At 41.9% G+C, this 22519-nt stretch overlaps 1 protein-coding gene across 2 annotated transcripts in view; it reads right to left on the bottom strand.

Annotated features, from left to right (window-relative positions):
- The window catches only part of NFYC (nuclear transcription factor Y subunit gamma), an 83806-nt gene that overhangs the window by 36266 nt on the left and 25021 nt on the right, over nucleotides 1-22519 (bottom strand). For both annotated transcript variants that reach the window (XM_062191057.1, XM_062191058.1), the window contains exon 2: nucleotides 1690-1802. In XM_062191057.1, the coding sequence (XP_062047041.1) occupies nucleotides 1690-1794 (105 nt within the window). In that variant the 5' untranslated portion in view covers nucleotides 1795-1802. The remainder of the gene's footprint in view (nucleotides 1-1689; nucleotides 1803-22519) is intronic.

Here is a 22519-nt window from a genome sequence, read left to right as displayed (position 1 = left end):
TACAGCCTAGCCCAGCCTTAGCTGTTGCAGACATTTGGGGAGTGAACTAGCAGATGGGAGATCTCTGTCTCTGTCTCTCTGTCTCTCTGTGTCTTTTAAATAAATAAATAGGGACTACCATTGTGGCACAGTGGGTTAAGCTGCTGCTTGCAATGCCAGCATCCCATACTGGAGTGCTGGTTCAAATGCTGGCTGCTCCCATTCTGATCCAGCGTCCTACTAATGCACCTGGGAAAGCAGTGGATATTGGTACAAGTACTTGGGCATCTGTCATCCATGTGGGAAGACCTGGAAGGAGTTCCAGGCTCTGGATTTCTGCCTGGCTCAGCCTTGGCCATTGCAGCCATTTGAGAGTGAACCAGTGGATGGAAGATCTGTCTCTGCCTCTCTTTTTGTCACATGTCCTTTAAAAATAAGTAATAAAAATTTAGACTGACTTGCATATCAGAGGATAAAGGCCACCGCAATACTAGTTCTACATCAGGAAGGAATCTGGTATCTGTACTGCCAGGATGCTAACGTTTCCAGGGCAGGAAAGACACATACAACACAAGGAAGCTCCTGCAGAATTTGCTTAAATGACACCAAATGGAACATTGTTCCTTAAGGATATGGCACTATATTCTGAAAATATTCTCATTATAACTTGCTTCACCTTTTGCTACCACTCTCCTACCTGATACTTTGCTTCTACGCCAACCTCCACTACCCAGTGATCTCCAGCCATTCTGAACTTCTTGTTGTCCCTCTAAACATAAGGTGCCCCGCTCTGAGTCTCTACACCTTTACGCAGGCCCCGCTCTCTGCCCAAGATATACTTTCCATTCCCGTCCATCTACTGAATGCTTACTCATGTTTTAAGATCCAACAAAAATGTTCCTTTTACTTAAAGCATCCTTAACTCAACCAGAGAGAAACAAGTATTTTGTCCTCTGTGCTCAAGTATTTTGACTGTTTCACACTCACTGCTGTACCTGACTTAATAAATTATTTAATACATACTGACTAAATGACTTTGCTGTAATTTCTAGATGGTAAGCTCCTCAAGGGCCAGGGTTAGATTTGATTATTTTATAATAGTGGTTCCCAACAGGAGATGTCAAGAGGGGACATCTGCCAATGTCCGAAGACATTTTTTGTCATCACATCTGGGGCAAGCACTGCTCCCGGCACTGAGTGGGCAGAGGTCAGGGATGCTGCTGAACACCCTTCAGCTCACCACAGGACAGATCTCACAATTATCTGGTCTCAAATGTCAGTAATACTGCAGTGAAAAACCCTGTTCCAAGTGTGCCTTTTACCCACAGAAACAGTGCCTGGCTCACAAAGTGGTTTCCATCAGGTTCTAGAAATTCAGTAGGGCCACTAAATCAGGTCTAAGAAAAGAGCTATGGCTATTAAGGAAAGGTGAGATCTCTGCTTTCCTGCATTCCTTAAAAGATACACCCCACACTAAACTACCTCCCATTCAAAGCACGTACAAGCTTAAGGAAAATCACTAAGATATAAAGGACACCCTTGTAAAGACCACACTTAAACTAAATTGTATTTTCATTCTCCTGTCTGTAGGTTGCGGATGAACTACAACTTATTTGCAAATGTGCTTAAAATTGAAAAATCTTTTAGTCTTAAGGTCTGGCTAAACGCCCTATAGCCTTTTACACACTGAAGTTTCTCATTCTTCCTTACCACTGTTAAATTCCGGATTTCTTCCATGACACGAGGCCAGAAGGACTGCAGGCTTTGCTGGGCATCGCTGCCACTAGTACCACCAAATCCTCCTTCTGTGGACATTTCTACAACTGTAAACAAACACATACATGAGATATAGGAGAAATAATAAAGTCAAACTTTCTGTCTAGGGTAATCATTTATCTTTCTTTGGGTATGTTGTCTTTAATTTATCCAACATGGCAAGGTACCTGATTGTGCTGAAAAGATTTTTACCACAATGTAGCAAACACTTGAAGAGAGAAGGCTTTCTCTTCCATCTAGCTGATGTCATGAAGACTATCAAGGAGCACCAACTACAAAATGAAAAGTTGCTAAGAATCCGACTTATGGGGGTGGGGAAAGCACTTTGTTGCCCTCGTCTAGTCCAGAATTTTAAATATCATTCCTTCTAAAGCTTTGTCAAAGTTCACGGCTTCTCATACTCCATATCAAAGCCTGCAGCAGATACATGAAGGGACCCTGGGACTAATACTGGACAGCTAGGTAAACTCAAAGTCTTAAAAAATGACAGCCAAGTTCATTCTCTTGTTTTAGACACTGTAGCCCAGTTCTCTGGAGCTATCAATGATTATTCCTTCTAAACTCAGGCAAATCTGCCTCAAAAGACATAAAATTGATTAAGACTAGGTCAATAATTGAGTGGGTGGCATGAAGTCTGAACTGAAATTACATACATGCCAAAACTTTCCTTCCCTAAACATTGCTTTTAGGCACAAAGCCAAACACAGCACACCAGCAACCGGAAGCATTAAAGACAGTTGAAAACAATGCGAAATTAAAATCAAGATAGAGAACACAGGGCCAGAACCTGCACTTGATCGACCGACTGCTTTCTGATGGAGGAAGGAAGATGAACAAGGATCCCCACATCAGCTATAACTACAGATAATAAAATGCCTTAGTAGACTTCCAGGGGGGAAGTAAAAAACACCAAATGGCTTAAATACTTTTCAGGCAAATACTTAAATACATGAAATAGTTTAATTAGACATAAAGAATGAGAAACTTGGTGATCTCCTAAGAATTTCTATTCTGGGGAATTATTTGAAAAGGTTTAAGGTGCCATTGACGGGATGCTGGAGAAGAGCTATGAAGGTCATTATGAACTGATTCTGAGGAGCTGAAAGAAAGGCACCAGAACCAGGTGTCCCATGACCAGACATGTTTTGTTTTGGTTTTGGTTTTGCTTGTTGGTTTTTCAGCGCCATGCACATGAGTGCAAGGCAGAATACTTTCTACAGTCGGGTGGAATAACACTGATAAACCTAGGTTTAGCCTGTGAGGATGTTAAATTTGCTCTTAAACATTTGCCTGGGATTGTTTCAGAAATCTGTAATTTTTTTTTTTTTCATTTTCCTTCAAAAGAAAATGCTAAGAGGAAAGAAATGGGAGACAAGAGTACAATCTTCAAGGCAGAATTCACCGGGGTGTCATGACATTAGTGGGTGATGATGTAATGGGAAAAGGTTTGGAGCCAACTTCTGGTGCTGGAGGCCTATAAACAGCTCTATACATCAGTAAGAACTCTTAAGACCCTGAAAAGCAGTATGATCTTGGAGTTCTGGAGGGAGTTAAAAGGAAGTGTTGAGTCACAGTTCAAAATGACTAGATAAAAACTTGAGTTGTAAATAACAAAATGAGGTTTCTCGCAGGCCCCATGACATTTTCACTTATAACCACATGTACAGAGCATATACATTACTCTCTTAGATATACTGAGAATAAAGAATCAAAGTAATCTAGAGAAATTTAATTATCTACTTTTATTAACAGCTTAATATAATATACTCAAAACAGTAAGACAACTCCTCAAGTAAGAAATAAGACAATTCAAGAAGTGCTTTCACAACCATCTGAAAAGCCTACTTTTAATTCTGAATTGCCCCAACTACAGATGTGCTGGTATGATCAGTTTGCTAACATCTGTGTAGTCAACAGACCATGAATAAATCTTTGGCAGGCTCACAGTCATAACCTGTTGTAGTAGCTGGGTATAAAACACAAATTACCATTCGGGGCACCGATCCTGTCCCGGTTGCCCCTCTTCCAGGCCAGCTCTCTACTGTGGCCAGGGAGTGCAGTGGAGGATGGCCCAAGTCCTTGGGCCCTGCACCCCATGGGAGACCAGGAGAAGCACCTGGCTCCTGCCATCGGATCAGCGCGGTGCGCAGGCCGCAGCGTGCCTACCGCGGCGGCCATTGGAGGGTGAACCAACGGCAAAAGGAAGACCTTTCTCTCTGTCTCTCTCTCACTGTCCACTCTGCCTGTCAAAAATTAAAAATATAAATAAATAAAAATTAAAAAAAACACAAATTACCAAATCTTTCTGTAAGTTTAAACGTATTCAACGTTAAGTTTTTAACTCAAGAATCCCAGCTGCATTAGAAAATAAACAAATAGATAACAAAAAATACAAGTCAATAATAACATTTTATTGCATCATAGAAGTATAGGACTCAGAAAAGACAGAGACACTCAGGCCCACACTTCCATATGATGTCCACAGAGCCTCTTCGCCTTGCAATGCTACCGTAAGTGGTCATCCAGCTCAAATCTGCCTGCCTCCCCTCCAGTTCTGGGAAGTGGCTTTCTGGTAAGGCATTCTTTTCCATCTTTGGATAGCTCTGACTGTTCTTCTTTACATTAAGTTTAATTTACAAGCAGGGTTCCATTTGGGCATTGGATTTAGAGTTAGAGCCTTTATGATTTTTCCACTCAGCAACCTCATTTTATAAATTCCAGATTTCAAAACACAAAGGTACTTTCCATACCAGGAACATAAGATCTTCTCATGAGGAAAAAGAGAAAAAGGTTTACAGTATGTTTTCCAACATCTTTGCACAGACAATTAGCAATATCTCTTGGAAGAACATAAACTGCTATTGTAAATTCCTGGAAAAGGTCAAACTTTTATTCAAAAGGTTTTCCTTAAAGCAGATCCATTCTTCACACAGAACTTTAAAAATCAGACCAAATCTCAAGCAACATATTTTATGAAAAATTAAATATTCCTGATGTTTTCTCACTGAAGCATTAAGTAAAACGACTTAATCACAAACACAAAAAGAATGTTGCTGGTCAAACACCTCAATAAGCTAAACAATACACAATCACCTTAGTTAATCATCACTTCTTATTTTAATGATTAAGATGTTAACTCAGCTGAATTGATTTTGCTACAAAAGTAGCTCATTTCTCTCTCTCTCTTAAAGATTTATTTATTTATTTGAGAATTATGGGGGGGAGGGGTGGAAGGGGAGAGAGTGTGATCTTTTGTCTGCTGGTTCACTCCCCAAATGGCCACAATGGCCAGGTTTGGGCTAGGCCAAAGCCAAGAGCCAGAAGCTTCTTCCTGATCTCCCATGTGGGTGCAGGGACCTAAGTACTTATGCCATCTTCCTCTACTTTTCCAAGCACATTAACAGGGAGCTGGATTGGAAGTGGAGCAGCCGGGACTGGAACCGGTGCCCATATGGGATGCTGGCACTGCAGATGGCAGCTTAACCCACTACACCACAAAAGTAGCTCATCTCTAACATTTACAGTTTGTGGAAAATGTGCCGGATCCATCTTCTAGGGAAATGAGAGCAGGGATGTATTTAAAGGAGAAGAAATTTATTCCAGGATTCTCTTCATTTGACGTTAGATTGCTATATCTATCACTGGATAAAGCTAATTATGTGAAGCTGACAAGAACAAATTTGTCTGAAGACAAAGCCATTTTAGCTCACATCACCTTATGAAAAGTACAATGAAGATTTTTCTCAGATTTAATTATTAACATTACATTTATTATTCATGTTTATTAATTTTATAAATACTTGAAAAAGAGTGTTTATTTAATAAAGACATAAGGACAAGTCGAAGTATTAGCAGCTGTTGCTGGCAATAATCTCAATTCTCAGTATCTATTAAATATTAAATGTATCTTGCTGTAATTAATCTGTTTTTTAAAAGATGTACTTATTTATTTGCAAGTCCGAGTTACACAGAGAGGAGAGGCAGAGAGAGAGGGGGGTCTTTCATCTGCTGGTTCACTCCCCAGTTGGCCACAACAGCCGGAGCTGCACCAATCCAAAGCCAGGAGCTCCTTCCAGGTCTCCCACGCAGGTGCAGGGGCCCAAGGACTTGGGCCATCTTCCACTGCTTTCCCAGGCCATAGCAGAGAGCTGGATGGGAAGTGGAACAGCCAGGACTAGAACCAGTGCCCATATGGGATGTCGGCACTTCAGGCCAGGGCATTAACCCGCTGTGCCACAGCACCGGCCCCAATTAATCTATTTTTTAAAACAGTTTGCTTTCCAAAGCTAGAAAGGGAAGAATTCAAGCTTATTGTGAGAGGGTGGTTTCTCTGACACTCAGCTCAACTGCACTCTATCCAGTCTTCTCTAAATTTCCCCATCGGAAGTGGTCTCTCCTTCTCACGACTCCTCCGAGCCTTCGGTGTGCACCTGGCTTTCAGCCCTCAAGAACACTGCCTGGGGCCGGCACCTTGGCTCACTTGGTTAATCCTCCACCTGTGGTGCTGGCATCCCTTATGGGCACCAGGTTCCAGTCCTGGTTGCTCCTCTTCCAGTCCAGCTCTCTGCTGTGGCCCGGGAGGGCAGTGGAGGATGGCCCAAGTGCTTGGGCCCTGTACCCACGTGGGAGACCAGGAGGAGGCACCTGGCTCCTGGCTTCGGATCGGCGTAGTTCTGGCAATAGCGGCCATTTGGGGAGTGAACCAACGAAAGGAAGACCTTTCTCTCTCTCTATCTAACTCTATCTGTCAAAAAAAAAAAAAAAAGAACAATGCCTGGAATCATCATACCCATGTGCATGTCTTATGTCTTGTCTTGTTTCCCCTCTCACACAGCCACCCTCACACAACCAGCACACACACAGTCTGATAACTACTCCAGAGTGAAAAGCAGGTGAGTCGCTGGACACCGCCTCTCTGAGCAAAGGGAATCTCAGGGAGCCCAACCCTGAAGAATGCCCATTGGAATCTCCTGACCAACCAAAGGATGTGCCTGTACAAACTATTCTGGGACTCTCAAGACAAAATGAGAGGGCCGGCACTGTGGCGTAGCAGGTAAAGGGGCTGCCTACAGTGCAGGCTTCCCAAATGGGTGCTGGTTCCACTTCCGATCCAGCTCTCTGCTATGGCCTGGGTAAAGCAGAAGATAGCCCAAGTCCTTGGGCCCCTGCACCCACGTGGGAGAGCAGGAAGAAGCTCCTGGCTCCTGGCTTAGAATCTGCACAGCTCCGGCCGTTGTGGCCATCTGTGGAATGAACCAGTGGATGGAAGACCTCTCTCTGCCTTTCCTTCTCTCTTTGTAACTTTGACTTTCAAATAAATAAATCTCTTTTTAAAAAAAAAAAAAAAGAATAAATGAGGCTTCCATGAGTCTTTAAAAGTTAATAACTACAATCAGAAATCTATCCAGGCCGGCACCGCAGCTCACTAGGCTAATCCTCTGCCTGCAGCGCAGGCACCCCAGGTTCTAGTCCCGGTTGGGGCGCCGGATTCTGTCCCAGTTGCTCCTCTTCCAGTCCAGCTCTCTGCTGTGGCCCGGAAAGGCAGTGGAGGATGGCCCAAGTCCCTGGGCCCTGCACCCGCATGGGAGACCAGGAGGAAGCACCTGGCTCCTAGCTTTGGATTGGCGCAGCAAGCTGGCCGCAAGGTGCTGGCCGTAGTGGCCACTTGGGGGGTGAACCAATGGAAAAAGGAAGACCTTTCTCTCTGTCTCTCTCTCTCTCTCTCTCACTAACTCTGCCTGTCCAAAAAGAAAAAGAAAAAGAAAATCTATCTGAAGCTGACTTACTAAAAGGTTAAGATTTAAGAGAAATAGAATGGTAAAAGCGAAGTATGCATGTGCATGTGTGCACATACAGCCAAAGCAGTCCAAGGAGCTGAAAGCAGGCTAGGAAGCTAGAAACATGAAGGCACACTATTACCAGTGTAAACCTTTTCAAAGTCAGAACCTCTTCCAAAAAGTAACCAATTCAGATGAGCAAAGCTTATGAATTAATAAATTGAATAAAATATATTAAATTTTAATTAATAAAATATGGGTAAGAGGAGGAGGAGGAGGGAAAATACTCTTGTATGGCTATCCTTTAGAAAGGACGGCACTGTGGCACAGCAGGTAAGCTGCCACTACAACACTGGCATCCCATATGGGTGTCAGTTTTGTATCCTGGCTGCCCCACTTCTGATCCAGTTTCCTACTGGGAAAGCAGCAGAGATGGCCCAAGTATTTGGGCCCCTGCATCCAGCTGGCAGATGCAGATGAAGCTCCTGGTTCCTGGCTTTGGCTTGGCTCAGCCCTGGCCTGTTGCAGTCATTTCAGGGAGTGAACCAGCAGATGGAGAGCCCCCCACCCCTCTGCAATTCTGCCTTTCAAATAAATAAATAAATAAAACATTTTTAAAAGGAAAAAGACAATAGATAAGAAAATTGTAAAGCAACATGACTAAATCAGAACACTTCATAGTGGGCAATCAACCCATCATTTTAATATCTAGTTACTCTTATCATTCTTGAAGAAAGAGAGACCTAAACAGCTTTCAAAGCATCCCAAAAACAGAGTGCTCCTCTTTTAAGATTCCCTTGGAAGTCTTTCAAGCTGTTGCTCTTGATCAAGCACCATGCTTGCCAAATCTTCCCTTAGGGATATTCCTGGGTGAGGAATAGGATGTATCAAAACTACCAAAACAAAGAAATGTAAGGCTTTACTACCCTATTATCTGGCTTCTAAAATTCTGTACCTTTAGGCTTTAGCTCTCTCTTCTTTATATCAAAGTCTTTTATAATATGCCTTAAAATACAATATAGCCCTTTTTAAAAAATTTTTTTAATTATTATTTATTTGAGACAGTAAGGTCTTCCATCCACAGGTTCACTCCCCAAATGGCCACAACAGCAGGAGCTGGGCTGATCTGAAGCCAGGAGTTTCCTTGGGGTCTCACGTGAGTACAGGGCCCCGAGCACTTGGGCCATCTTCACTGCCTTCCCAGGCCTTAACAGAGAGCTGGATTGAAAGAGAAGCAGTCAGGACACGAACCAGCACCCATATAGGATGCTGGTGCCACAGGCAGAGGCTTAGCCCACTACACGACAGCACCAGCCCCACAATATAGCCCTTTGCAGTAACTAAACTCAAACAGATGTTGCTGGGAGATAACGCCTAAATGTCTGTCACAACTGTTAAAGGAAATAAGACATTATAGGAAGCTGTCCTAAAATGAAACAAAATTCTTAACTGATGCTGCTTGTTATTGAAGTACGAAAAGTGATCCATCCCGGGCAGTTAAGTTTTATCTAAAAATGATGACCTTGTTGTCAAATATATCTTGACTTAGTACTGTCAGAAATAAATCTAAATGTTGGTACTATCATTTCCCTAATGGTCTCCAATCTAACTTGCAGCCTTTAAGGTCTTTTGGTCTAAGAGTGTTCCCAACTATTTCTGTTTCCAACTTAACACCTGCTATGTCTACAGGTCTCTCTCAATGTTCAGAGCATATACCTCTTCATTCCCTTTGACCTTCCTTTTGCTCATGTCTTCCATTGTCAGGAGATCATGTGCTGTTGTTTTGGCCTGCAGGCAGTGCTGTCACCAGTACTTAATGTTCCCATACTGCTCAGGTATTTATTGAATTTAGTTCCAGGTTTCTTCATTTGAATCAGCTGGTTGGGAAGTGTTATATTTAAAATGATGAGTGAGAGATTAAAAAGAAAGGAGGAATGCAAATATGAATAAACAGATGGATGAGGAAGAAAGGGAGCAGCATTTAGATAATTTGTGCTTGCTATTTTAGATACTCTTCCAAACTACAAAGAAAAGTGAAAACTAAATTTGAGGACTGAGACTTTCAAAACAAAACAATTCCACCAACAGATAATTTGGCTCCCATGTTTATATAGACTGACCTTAGAACATATGCTATTATCAATCAAAGTAGCTAAAAAGCATTTTAAACCATAAAGGAGCTTATGTTCTCCATAATAAAGTCAATCTCAAATTGACAATTTCAGAAGAAAAACAGCACTGCTCTGGAAATTAAAAAACCTGTCTGTGCACTGACCTGCTGCCTACTTGCTGATGGCCTTAGACTGCTCACTCCACACAGCCACTCCTGGAGTGATGTATGTTAAATACATGTTAGTGGTCTCATACAGAAGGGGTCTCTGGTGGTCCAGTACAGAAGCCCTACAGTTCACCACTTAAGGACACAACAAATGAATTCAAAGGAAGGCAGGATGACTAGAGAAAAAACTGTTTTCAATGGTCTTTAAGTTCATCTAAGGTTTCCTCTTAAGTAAGAAAGCACTAAGCTAGGTGCCAGAAACCTTACGACTTAAGTTCTAAACCCTTAGGTAGTTGTACTTCCTGGCAGATTATTATACAATAGCCCCCCACTTCAACAAGAACAAATAATATAGCCCTACCTCCCCCAACTCTGATTAATGCCAAGTTCAGTGTTTGAGGATGTGTCTATATCTCTAATTCCAAGAGGCTAAGCATGAAGCTGCTTTTCAAAATGCCCACTAGAAAGTCATGCTTCCTAAAAGACTACGGGTTGACAATGGCTATACATTATTCTCTTTAAAAATCTGCTCACAAGGACACAGTTTCAAACTGGAGAAGAGCCACTTTTTCTTCAAAAACAAAAGCTGCTTCCGTTTGCTATCTACTATTATATGATGTTTGAAACAGGCTTGACCATAACATGTTTGTAGTATAACTGTTTAAAAAAAAAAAAAAAAGAAGGTGGAACGGAAGTGATGGAACACAATATTTTAAAACTTATTTTGTGGAATAGAAAATGGTTTTTTAAGCATCTAACTTCACAGACTTCCTTCCTCATTCCTTCCTTAATGCTAAAACTTAAATATCCCTGTATATTTGACAGCAATAAAACACTAACAGTATTTTGTACTACAGAGAAAAAGGACCAAACAGTGAAGTATTCTAAAGCAAAGGTCTGAAAACTACAGCCCACAGGCAAATCTGGCTACACGCCTGTTTCCGCAGGCAATGTTTCACTGGAAGACAGCAACCCTCGTTAATTTGTCTAAGGCAACTTTCACACAGAGTTGAGAGTTACAACAGAAACCAAAGCCTAAAATATTAACTGGCCCTTTAGTAATAATTTTTTTAAAAATATTTAGAGCACAGCTGTAAAGCACGGTGAAGTGTTTTATTTCTCCCTGATTTCCTGATAGGGAAACTGAGCACCACGGTTGAGAAGCTTGCCCTGGCTCACACTGCTATGTGGCTCCCTTGTTCAGCCTCCATGAAGAGGAAGCTGGGGCAGCCCTCTCTGCCCCACAGAAATACTTTGATAATCTCACTGACCCTCTACCTTTATGAGAGTAAATAAACTCCTGCAAAGGAATGATGAGTAACTGGTTTTTCAGGACTCATCCTGAAAGGCAATTCTGACATGAGTTGGAGTAAAAACAGTGCCTGTAGCCCATGCTAAGTTATATCCTAGAACAAAGAGCTGTTTGATTTACTGGGTCTCTTCTGAGATTCACAAATAACCACACGCTCAGTTTTTAGTGAGATGCTGTGTTTGTGTGTGTGCAGGAGAGGTGTGATTCTGAAGAATGCACCAAAGATGCCAACTTAAGGAGTCTGGAGTTTACAAACTACTTACCACACACATTATCCCCAACTGACCTTCACTTAGCTAATGCTAAGTTTATCAATACTATCCCAGTTTTACATGGTGTGCTGACGACCGGATATATTTTATTAAAAACTTTTTTGATTAACATGCAGTATCTGCATGAATTTTATGAAGTATAGTCAAACATTTAAACATACACAAAATGTAAACCAATCAAACCAGGCAACTAGCTTTTCTATACTTTATCTTTGTTTTTTTGGCATTTGGAGCCTATGCACTCCTCTCTTCCAGTGTTATTATATATGTACATACAAACATACACACACACACACACACATAATGGTGAATTTGAGTAAAGGATTTTGCAACCTTACTTCCTCAAGGTCATAATACAGTAAATGGTGGAATCAGAAATACTAAAGTGGAGTGGGTGTTCAGCCTAAAGGTTAAGATACCCAAATCCCATATACAGAGTACCTGGGTTCAATAAGCAGCTCCAGTTCCTGAATCCAGCTTCCTGCTTATGTGAACCCTAAGAGACAATGATGGTGGCCCTAGTGATGGAGTTCTTGCCACTATGTGGGTGACCTGGATTGAGTTCTTAGCTCCCAGCTTTGGTCAGGCCAGTCGCAGCCATTGGGGGCATTTGGGGAAGTGAACCAGTAGATGGGAGCATTGTATATCTGTCTATCTCCTTCAAATAAGCAAATAAATAAAAATTAAAATGCAAAGGCTCAGAGTCTACATTGTGGTGCAGTGGGTTAGGCTGCCATCTGCAACACCAAAATCCCAAATAGGAGCCCCCGTTCAAGCCCTCACTGCTCCACTTCCAAGCCAGCTCCCTGCTAATGTGCTTGGGAAAGCAACAGATGGCCCAAGTGCTTGGGGCCCTGCACCTACATGGGAGACCCAGATGGAGTTCTAGGCTCCTGGCTTTGTCCTGGCCCAGGCTCAGCCCATACAACCATTTGGGGAGCAAACCAGGGGCTAAAAGATTTCTCTCTCTCCCCCTCACTTTCTCCCTCTCTGACCATCCTGTCACTGCCAAATAAAAAATTTTTTAAAATACAAAAGCCCTAAAATTATGAATTGTGATCTTGATTTATTACAGCTTATTCACTCACAATTTTTGCACTGTTTTAATGTTGTGTGTGTGTGCACACGCACGTTCAGACTGTTGAAACAAATAAGCAATTTTGGCTTAGAACACTGACTCAAATCCTTAGCTCAGGAGATGTTTAACTACTTGATCCTGAGTATCTGTGGCAAAGAAGAGAAGATGCTTATACACTGCTATCTCCTACCATACAGGCATTTTTCTGTTTTCTCTTACTCTTTTTTTATTTTTTAAGATTTATTTACCTATCTGAAAAGCAGAGTAACAGAGAGAGAGAAAGAGGGAGACACAGAAAGAGAAAGATCTTCCATTCACTTGTCCACTTCCCAAATGGCCACAACAACTGGAGCTGGGCCTATCTCAAGCCCTGAGTCAAAAGCTTCTTTCTGGCCTCCCACATGGGTGCAGGGACCCAAGCACTTGGGCCATCTTCCACTGTTTTCCTAGGAGTATTAGTAGGAAGCTGGATCAGAAGTGGAGCAGCCAGGACTCAACAGGAGCCCACTTGGGATGCTGGCACCGCAGGTACCAGCTATGCCACAGGGCTGGTGCCTTTTTCATTTTATCCTTCCCCCGAGCTGTCTCTAGGGGAGTCAGAAGCACCTAGGTATACTCAGTTGCAAACAATGGGGGCCAGTAAAATACAAGGTAAAACAGAAATAAAATGTAGCAGACCTGAGGGTTCTTGCTCTCAGGATACTAACCTGCTGTCCATTTATGATCTTGGGGAAATCACTTAACTTCTTGGGGCCATTGTTCACTTACAGTAAGTAGCACCTTATAGGGCAGTTAACATACAAATGGGATCACACATGTAAGAAAGCCTAAAAAACCCTGGGCACCATACCAATGCCAGATAGTATCATATTATCATATGTCAGAGCTAGGCAAAAAAACTACCCCTGGCCTGAATAGTCCCAGACACAGTACGGAGCCTACAGATCAATCCCCATTATGTATTATAGCTAGTGACCCAGCTTGCTTCTTTCTCTCCCTAATCTGGACTACTTACTTTGTTCTTATCATATTTCTTAAAAAAAAGAAAAAAAGTTTCAGATGAATGGAAATATGTATTAAAACGGAGAAAGATCTTCTCCATCTCTTTTATAAATATGAAATTATTTTAAAGCCCTTCAAATTACTAAATTTAGAATGAATCTATTAGTCCCAAGCATGTTAAGAATCCAGCTGAAAATGACTAGAAATGCTCCAAATTTAAATCCCTGGGAATGTCTATGATCAGTGACTACACAGGTTTTTACTCCAGACTAATCCAAAAACATTTAAACTTAATACTTTAGAAATCTACCAACTAGCAGTATGTGGCTGTTTCGTCTCCTGGGAGGAATCTTACCTAAGTTAGAAGGCAGAGGAAACCCAGAGTCCAGGCAGCACTCCATGCCACTTGACCCCACCTGGCCCCAACACCCAAGAGAAAGATTATGTTTTGAGTTCTGGAGAGCTCTGGCTGGCTCTTCATCTCTATCCAGGATCCTGGAGAAAAGGAAACATGTTCTGGAAAGCAGGAATTCTGAGACCATTTCATAGATTGAAACCAAAGTTTAAGGTAAGGAAATTAAGTTAAATATACACATTCACTAGTCAGTGATGACTAAATGCTTTTTCTCCCCCCAAAAACCATTCTCAGTACATCATGCAATCTATTTCTACAATTAGCATTCTAAGACTTGCTTGTGCAGTGTATTTTTTTTGTATATTATTTTTAAGCCTAAAATTTCCACATTCCTATTATCTTCCCAATTCTTACATAATTATCTTTGGTTTTGGCACATCCTAAGGCAAACAGGCCTAATACACAGTGGGGATTTGATACCCGTTTACTGAATGAACAAACAGAAGCTTCTCAAGAACTATTTTAAGACCCTAAGAATCCTTGGGCTCACTGTGGGTTCCTTTCTTTCAAATTTGCATATGGAGAAATTCCTTCTCAAGTATTTGTACTCAGTTGTACAGTAACCTTTGTGTAGCAGTTCAATAAAAGAGTCAAGAAAAATGGGGCTGGAGAGAAATCTGTTCTATTTTAGAAAATGTAGCATAAATGTAGACAATTATCTAATCATAGGCTCCACTGGAAAATGGAAAATTGTGCCAGTAAATTAATCTATCTAAAAACTAGGGGGAGCAGGGAGCAGAGAATTCTCAATTAAAAACCTGGTGGGTGTTATAAGAATGTCAATATGAGCTTGGCGGTATTGATTTGGCTATGGATTCTGCTGACTCACAGACACACTGTGAATTCTGTCTGCCCTCTGCTTAGCGTCTTTTATCACTGATTTAAATGTTTAAAGAAAGAAGAAAAAGAGCATGAAAAGAAACAAATCACCCAAGCCAATCAAACCTTAAATCTCCCCCTTCCATGTATACAGCTGTCAGGAATGGAAAATGTAAAGACCACTTCAAAGAGTGCAACATAAGTGAGATGGTTATGCTAATCCCTTACATGTGTACACACTTCACACTTTTTAAAGTAGCTTCACATTATCTCATTTGTTTCTGGCTATGAACACATAAGACAGGCAGCAGAGATAAAAATATTAGCATCTGACAAATAAACTTTATTCACGGAGACTGAGGGACCTAGCTAAGGTCACAAGACAAGTACACGCCAGAACTGGAATTAAAAGTATGTCCCCTGATTCTGAGCTCATCCACCAAATGTTTTCTTCCATCTTTACAACCGGTAACTCAACAGAGGACCAAAATCCTATAGATTTTCTCAGCCTGGCACATAAATCCACCAAGGCTTTTACTTTTAGTTTTCCTGATCATTCTCCTGAAAAAAAAAGTACTTGAAAATGCCAAGATGCCATATTCACACATATTTCAAAGTGGAAAGTATAAACAAGAAAGCCTAAATTTTTCAGGCCTGTTAAGCTGTAGTTCCCAGCAAACAGTGAGGACTAGACCATCTGGTCACCAACCAACAGGGAGATGGAAAGACCTGGCAGATCAAGTTCACTGTGTGTGGAGGTGGGGGTGGGGGAATGCCTGCTAATGAGAAGTCACTATCTTCTCAATATAGTTCATTTTTTTTTTTAAAGATTTGTTTTTTGTTTATCTGAAAGGCAGAATTAGAGAGAAAGAGAGGGAAAGGCAAAGAGAGAGAAAGAATCTTCCATACACAAGTTCACTCCCCAAATGGCAGCAACGGCCAGGGCTGGACCAGATCGAAGCCAGGAGCCAGAAGCTTCTTCCAGGTCTCCAACATGAGTGCAGGGTCCCAAAGACCTGGGCCATCTTCCATTGCTTTTCCAGGCACATTAGCAGGGAGCTGGATCAGATGTAGAGCAGCTAGGACTCAGAACCAGTGCCCAAATGTGATGCAAGTGTCGCAGGCAGCTGTTTAACACACTACACTGCAACACTGGCCCCTTCACTATAGTTCAGAAGAACAACCTTAGCCTTGTTGGAAATGCACACTTAGAAGAGGAATCATCAGGCTAAATTCTATGCAGTGCTTCAAAATTAAAGCTACTGCTACATTGTGAACAAAGTGATAACATTATTTTTAATTATGCAGCCATCACTCCAAAAAATCAGAATTCCTTTGTTCTAACTACCCTACTAGGGGTGAAATAAGGATTATAAATCAGAGCTAGGAAATCTAAAGCAACTGATTATTTAAGAACACCATGACTCATCTAAAAATACCAATCTCTGTGGTTCAACTCAAGAACCCAAACTTGGGATTTGTTCAGTATATACCACAAAGTGTGAACCTGCAGAGCTAAGAAATACCATAGAACACCTGACACAACTCTAACCACGTATTTCTTTGAAAAAGGTCCTTCAACTACTTATCTGACCTTAGTGAATTTGAGATTCACCAAAGACAATTTCCTAAAAACATGAGAGTGCTCAATAGGATGTATTTGTATTATGCCTTGTTCTAAGAAGAAAAATGGCTTTTTATCTTTTTGGACGAAAACTTTTAGAAACAATCTATTTCCTTTTTGGTTTAAATTGTTAAGTATAAAGATTCTGTGAGAACTCTGAGGAAACTGATTTTTTTTCTTTTTTCTTTTTTAATTTACTTTGGAAGTGTTGTGGCGCAGTAGCAGGGTAAAGCACAGCTTAGGATGCCTGCATCCCACGTCAGAGTGCCTGGGTTGACTCCCTGCTACTCTGCACTTCAGATTCAGCTTCCTGTTAATGTACAACCTGCAGGACAGCAGATGATGGCTGAAGTACGTGGGTCCCTATCAACCACATGGGAGACCTGGATGGAGTGCCCGGTATCTGGCTTTGGCCTGGCCCAGCCCTAGCTGTTGTAGGCATTTGGAAAATGAACAAGTGGATGGAAGGTCTCTTTCTCCCTCTCTGTCACCCTGGGTTTCAAATAAACAAATCATTTAAAATTTTTATTTGTATTTATTTGAAAGGCAGAGGTGGGGGGGAGATATGGATAGAGGATCTTCCATTTGCTAGTTCACTCCCCAAATGCCCACAACAGGTAGGGCTGGGCCAGGTCAAAACCAGGCCCTGTAACTCAAGTCAGATTTCCCATGTGGGTGGCAGGAATCCAAGTTACTTCAACCATCTTCTGCTGCCTCCCAGGTTGCACGTTTGCAAGAAGCTGGAATTGGAAGCAGAGCTGGGACTCAAATGCAGACACTCTGACATGGGATACAGGGTCCCAAGTGTCTTGATCTGTGAGCCAAATGCCCACCTTTCTCTTTTTTTTTTTTAATGTGTGACTTTTAGGGGAGGAGCAAGTACCAAAAAAAAAAAAAAAAAGGGAAAATGGGAGGCAGAATCAGTTCCATCAGATAGACACAGCCATAGATAGTTTTTTTTTTTTTTTTTTTTTTTTTGACAGGCAGAGTGGACAGTGAGAGAGAGAGGCAGAGAGAAAGGTCTTCCTTTTGCCGAGATAGGTTTTTTAATAAACAGCAACAAGGCACAATGCAAAGAGCACAGGGCTTGTGGCATTAGGCCCTCCCTCTTGCTTCCAAATCCCCAAAATGGGATAATGATCTTCTGTCCTTCCTATAACAAGTAAATACTAAGTCAGAGAATGAGTGTGAAATCACTTCATTAACTCTAAGGTACTATGTTTCCTATAAACACTGCATACTATTACACCTTCAAGGGTAGCTTCGTGGGTAGCTGCCCAGTTAATCACCAGGAGAAAAATAATCGTGGAATTTAAGATATAAAAAAACCACGTAAGGTAGGTGGAGATTTACCACTATTTCTCTAATGAAATATTTGTTACTGCCTTTATTTTTGATGGAGGATAATTACAATATGCATAGCCTAGAAACTAATTATAGGTGCTTTACATTGAAAATTCTGTTAAATCCTAGTCCCATTTCTGGTAATTGTGTGTGCTGCCTACTGATGTTATCATGATCATGTGGCTATCAATTACTGGTTAACCAAATGCTGCCAAACTCCCATATACATACTTTTGATTGGCTGCACGTAGGATGCTGCTATCTGAGACTTTACAAAGCTAACATCAATAAGAGTTAAGCTCAAGTCAACTTGGAAAGCAAAAGCTAGTCTCTGCACTCAATGAAGATATGTTGTGTGTATGTGAGGAGATACAGAGAGAGAAAGAGACCTTCCATCCATCCACTGGTTCACTCCCTGAATATCTGCAACAGTAAGGACTGCATCAGGACAAACCCAGGAGCCCAGAACTCCATCTGGGTCTCCCATGTGGGTGGCAGGGACCCAAGCACTTGAGTCATCATCTGCTGCCTCTCAGGATGCACTAGCAGGAAGCAGAGTAGTCAGGACTCAAACTGCCATTTTGATACAGGATGCCGGTGTCCCAAGCAGTTGTTTAACCTACTAGTGAAGCATTTCTAATCTTTCACACATTATGGCACACAGAGAAAAAGTTAATACTAGCTTTTTGAATATTTAACCTATGAGCTGATACTGACGTCCTCACTCAATTCAACCTGTCACAAGAACAGGTATCACACACACATGGTGCTCAAAGTATTCTGAGGAAGATGTGAGCTAACAATGGTATCTGTACTTCCTGATGCATGCCTGAATAGGGAGTTATATGCTCTAGTTTTTTTTTTTAATTGTGCTTTTTTTTTTTAAAGACAGAGTTATAGAGAGAGGTAGAGACAGAGAGAAGTCTTCCATCCGATGGTTCACTCCGCAATGGCCACAACAGCCGGAACTGTGCCGATCCAAAGCCAGGAGCCAGGAGCTTCTTCCAGGTCTCCCACGTGGGTGCAGGGGTCCAAGGACTTAGGCCAACTTCCACAAATTTCCCAGGCCATAGCAGAGAGCTGGATTGGAAGTGGAGCAACCGGGACTAGAACCGGCGTCCATACGGAATGTCAGTGCTTCAGGCCAGGGCTTTTTTTTTTTTTTTTTTTTTTTACCCACTGTGCCACAGCGCCAGCCCCAATATTCTCCAGTTTTTTTAAAAAGTGTTTTTTTTTTTAATTATTTATTATTTATTTGAAAGGCAGAGTTCGAGAGAGAGAGCGAGAGATAAAAATAGAGATTGATTTCTTCCATGCACCAGTTCACTCCCCAGATGGCTGCAACAGCCAGTCTTGGCCAGGATGAAGCCAGCAGCCTGGAATTCCATCCGGGTCTCCCATATGGGTGACAGGGGCCCAAGCATTAGGACCATTCTCTGCTGCCTTCCCAGGAGCATTAGCAGGGCGCTGGATTGAAAGTGTAGCAGGGACCGGCGCTGCGTCGAAGTGGGTAAAGCCAGCAGTGCCAGCACCCCATAAGGGCACCGGTTCAAATCCCAGCTTCTCCACTTCCAGACCCAGCTCTCTGCTATGGCTTGGAAAAGCAGAGGAAGATGGCCCAAGTCCTTGGGCCTCTGCATCCATGTGGAAGACCCAAAAGAAGCTATAACCTCCCGGCTTTGGATTGGCATAGCTCTAGCTATTTTGGCCACCTGGGGAGTGAACCAGCAGATGGAAGACTTCTCCCTCCCCCCCCCCCCCTGTAACTTTGCCTTTCAAATAAATAAATATTTAAATAAAAAGAAGAAGAAGAAAAAAAAAAGTGTAGCAGCCAGAACTCGAACCAGTGCTCATATGGGATGCTGGTATCACAGGCTGTGGCTTAAACCTCTGAGCCACAAAGCCAGCCCCATTTTCTAATTTTAAACTAAAATAACACTCAAAAATGAACATCAGCATTTTAGAATAAAGAATAGTAACTCATACATGGTTGGTCCACACTCAGATAATAGGAGTATCAAGCCTCACAGGATACTCACCTAGGATTCCATGTTCATTCCTGGATCTATCAACTTTACATCTTTGACATGAAACTACCCTTATGTCCATTCTTTCCTTTGATTCTCTTTCATTCAACTCCCAAACTCAGCTATAACCTCTAAGAGTTTAAATTCTAAAGACACATTACCGATTTTGGTATTTCTCCAAAGCTCCAGTCCCACATGTACAAACTGCCTGCTGGATATCTCCAAACGTAAAACTAAGCAGAACTGAAACTCCACACATCGAAACCTGCTCCTTAGAGTTTATTATGCATCAGTCACACAGGCTTGAAATGGGAGTTATCCCAGTTACCCTCCTTCTCCTCTGGTTCTCAGTTTTAACCAACTGCTAAATTCTGCAGTAACATGTCCAACAGCAGCCATCTCCTGACTTTTCTTCATATTGTCAGTATTTCTGTTGAGGCCCTCATCACCTCCATATAATAATAAAGATGAAGATGATAACAGCTAGTAATTACTGTATGATTCTAAGTTGTTTACATTACTACGTATTTTAACTCCTACAATCTGTAAGGGCTGCAAACCTGCTATGTGAACTGACTGCACTCTTCATGATTTTGTGTCTTCTATTCAAGCTCATTCTATAACAAACTCCATAAAAGCACAGTTCTAATAATATCACATCAATTTACTACCCCACAATCGTCAATGGTCACCAGTGTTAAGGGGAGTACCATTCAAATTTCTAAGCCTGGCAATCAAAGCTGTTTTGCATCCAACTCCAACTTACTTTTCCAGACTTCTTTCTTTTACTGCTCCCTCCTATCCTTAGCTCACCTCCTTATGCTCTAAGCAGTGCAGCCCAACTGTGCTTTCTGAATTATGATCTTGCTCCTGCTGTTCCCCACGCCTGGAATGCCCGTTGCTACCTCCCTGAGTACAACACCCGGCTCAACTGCCTTCCTTCACTCCTGACCCAAGGTTTCCCCTCCTCTGAATTCTGTGTTCTTTGCTCACATTTTTCACATCCATTTCTACAGCTGATAGACACTATCAATCTCTCCTACCAGACTCTCAGAGCCTAACATTTTATTTGTACACATTTTTTGTCTCCACAGAAAGGACATGCATGCATGGGAAATCAGTGAAAAGAAGTGTAAAGCATCTAACTTCAGCATTTCCTCAAAGGTAAGCACTATGTAGCTTAGGCAGATAAAGGGAAAATTCATTTTATCTGGATATTTCCAGTCAAGCCGTTCTTCCCATTAGTTTTCTATGTAACTGAAACTATGGAGACAGACCAAAACAATAGTACTTTCAAGAAAAAAAAAAATGATAACCCAGTGAACCAGCACTGCTATTCGCTGTGGTTATTTTAGTATTTCTTTGAACAAAGGAACACAAGGTTACAACCTATGTTATGCCACTTTAAAGTTAAACATTGACTAGGTGTTCTTGTTCCTCTAGTTCTTCCTTACACTGTAATTTACCTTTATTTCTTATCCTTCAGCTGCCCTTTTTCACTGCAGGGTACTGAACTGTAATTTAATTTATAACAAATACTCCAAGTAAAAAAATCTTTGGGTCCATTATTGAACAGTAGGGTCTGTCTGTCTTCAGGATGTGGAGGGGAGAGACAGGAAGGTAAGGTAAGGGAGATAATACAAATAGAATTTGACCAGGCTCTAAACTGGGCCCAATATTAAAGCAGAAGGAAGAATAGATTAAAAAAAATTTCTGGGAAATGCACACATGAGATATTTTCTATCCAGATGTGTCTACTATAATTATATATCCGAGATATATAATTATAATCCGAAGCCAGAAGCCAGGAGTTTCTTTCAGGTCTTCCATGTGGGTACAGGAGTCCAAGCACTTGGGCCATCTTCCACTGCTTTCCCAGGCAATTATCAGGGAACTAGATTGGAAGTGGAGCAACTGGGACTTGATCTGGCACCCATATGGGATGCCTGCACCACAGGCAGAAGTTTAACCACTATGCCACAGCGCTAACTCCAATATGAAAAATAAAAATTTGGAGGGGGGAGGGCGGAGTTGTGGCATAGTGGGTCAATCTGTCACCTGTGATGTTGGCATCCTATGTGAACACAGATTGCTATCCTGGCTGCTCCACTTCTGATCCAGCTCCCTGCTAATGTACCTGGGAAAGCAGTGGAAGATGGTTCAAGCACCTGGGCCCCTGCCACTCACATGGGAGACCCAGATGGAGTTCTCCTGGCTTCTACTTGGCACAGCCCTGGCTGTTATGGCCACTTGGGGAGTGAAGAAGCAGATGGAAGATCTTTCTCTTGGTCTCTTCCTCCCTCTATAACTTTGTCTTTCAAACAAATAAATATTTAAAAAAACTTTTTTTTCAGGGGGCTGGCACTGTGGTGTAGCAGTAACGCTGCTGCCTACAGTGCCGGCATCCCATATGGGCACCAGTTCAAGTCCTGGCTGCTCCACTTCCGATCCAGCTCTCTGCTATGGCCTGGGAAAGCAGTAGAAGATGGCCCAAGTCCTTGGGCCCCTGCACCTGCACGAGAAACCCGGAAGAAGCTCCCGGCTTCAGATCAATGCAGCTCCAGCCATTGCGGCCAACTGGGGAGTGAACCAGCGGATGGAAAAGCTCTCTGCCTCTCTCTCTGCCTCTCTTTCTCCCTCTGTGTAACTCTTTCAAATAAAAATAAATCTTTAAAATTTTTTTTCAATTTACAATATCATCTGTCAGAGAACAAGCAAAGCAATAACAAAAGCCAAATCCCAAACTACCCAAAGCCACATGGGCACACACAACAATACCACTTTGCTGGAAGAATAAAGTAAAATCAGCATAGTTA

This window comes from Lepus europaeus, chromosome 5, assembly GCF_033115175.1.
Source record: "Lepus europaeus isolate LE1 chromosome 5, mLepTim1.pri, whole genome shotgun sequence".
Taxonomy (NCBI): Eukaryota; Metazoa; Chordata; class Mammalia; order Lagomorpha; family Leporidae; genus Lepus; species Lepus europaeus.
The sequence above is the reverse complement of the archived record's forward strand: the minus strand, read 5'-3'. Positions and strand labels throughout refer to the sequence as shown.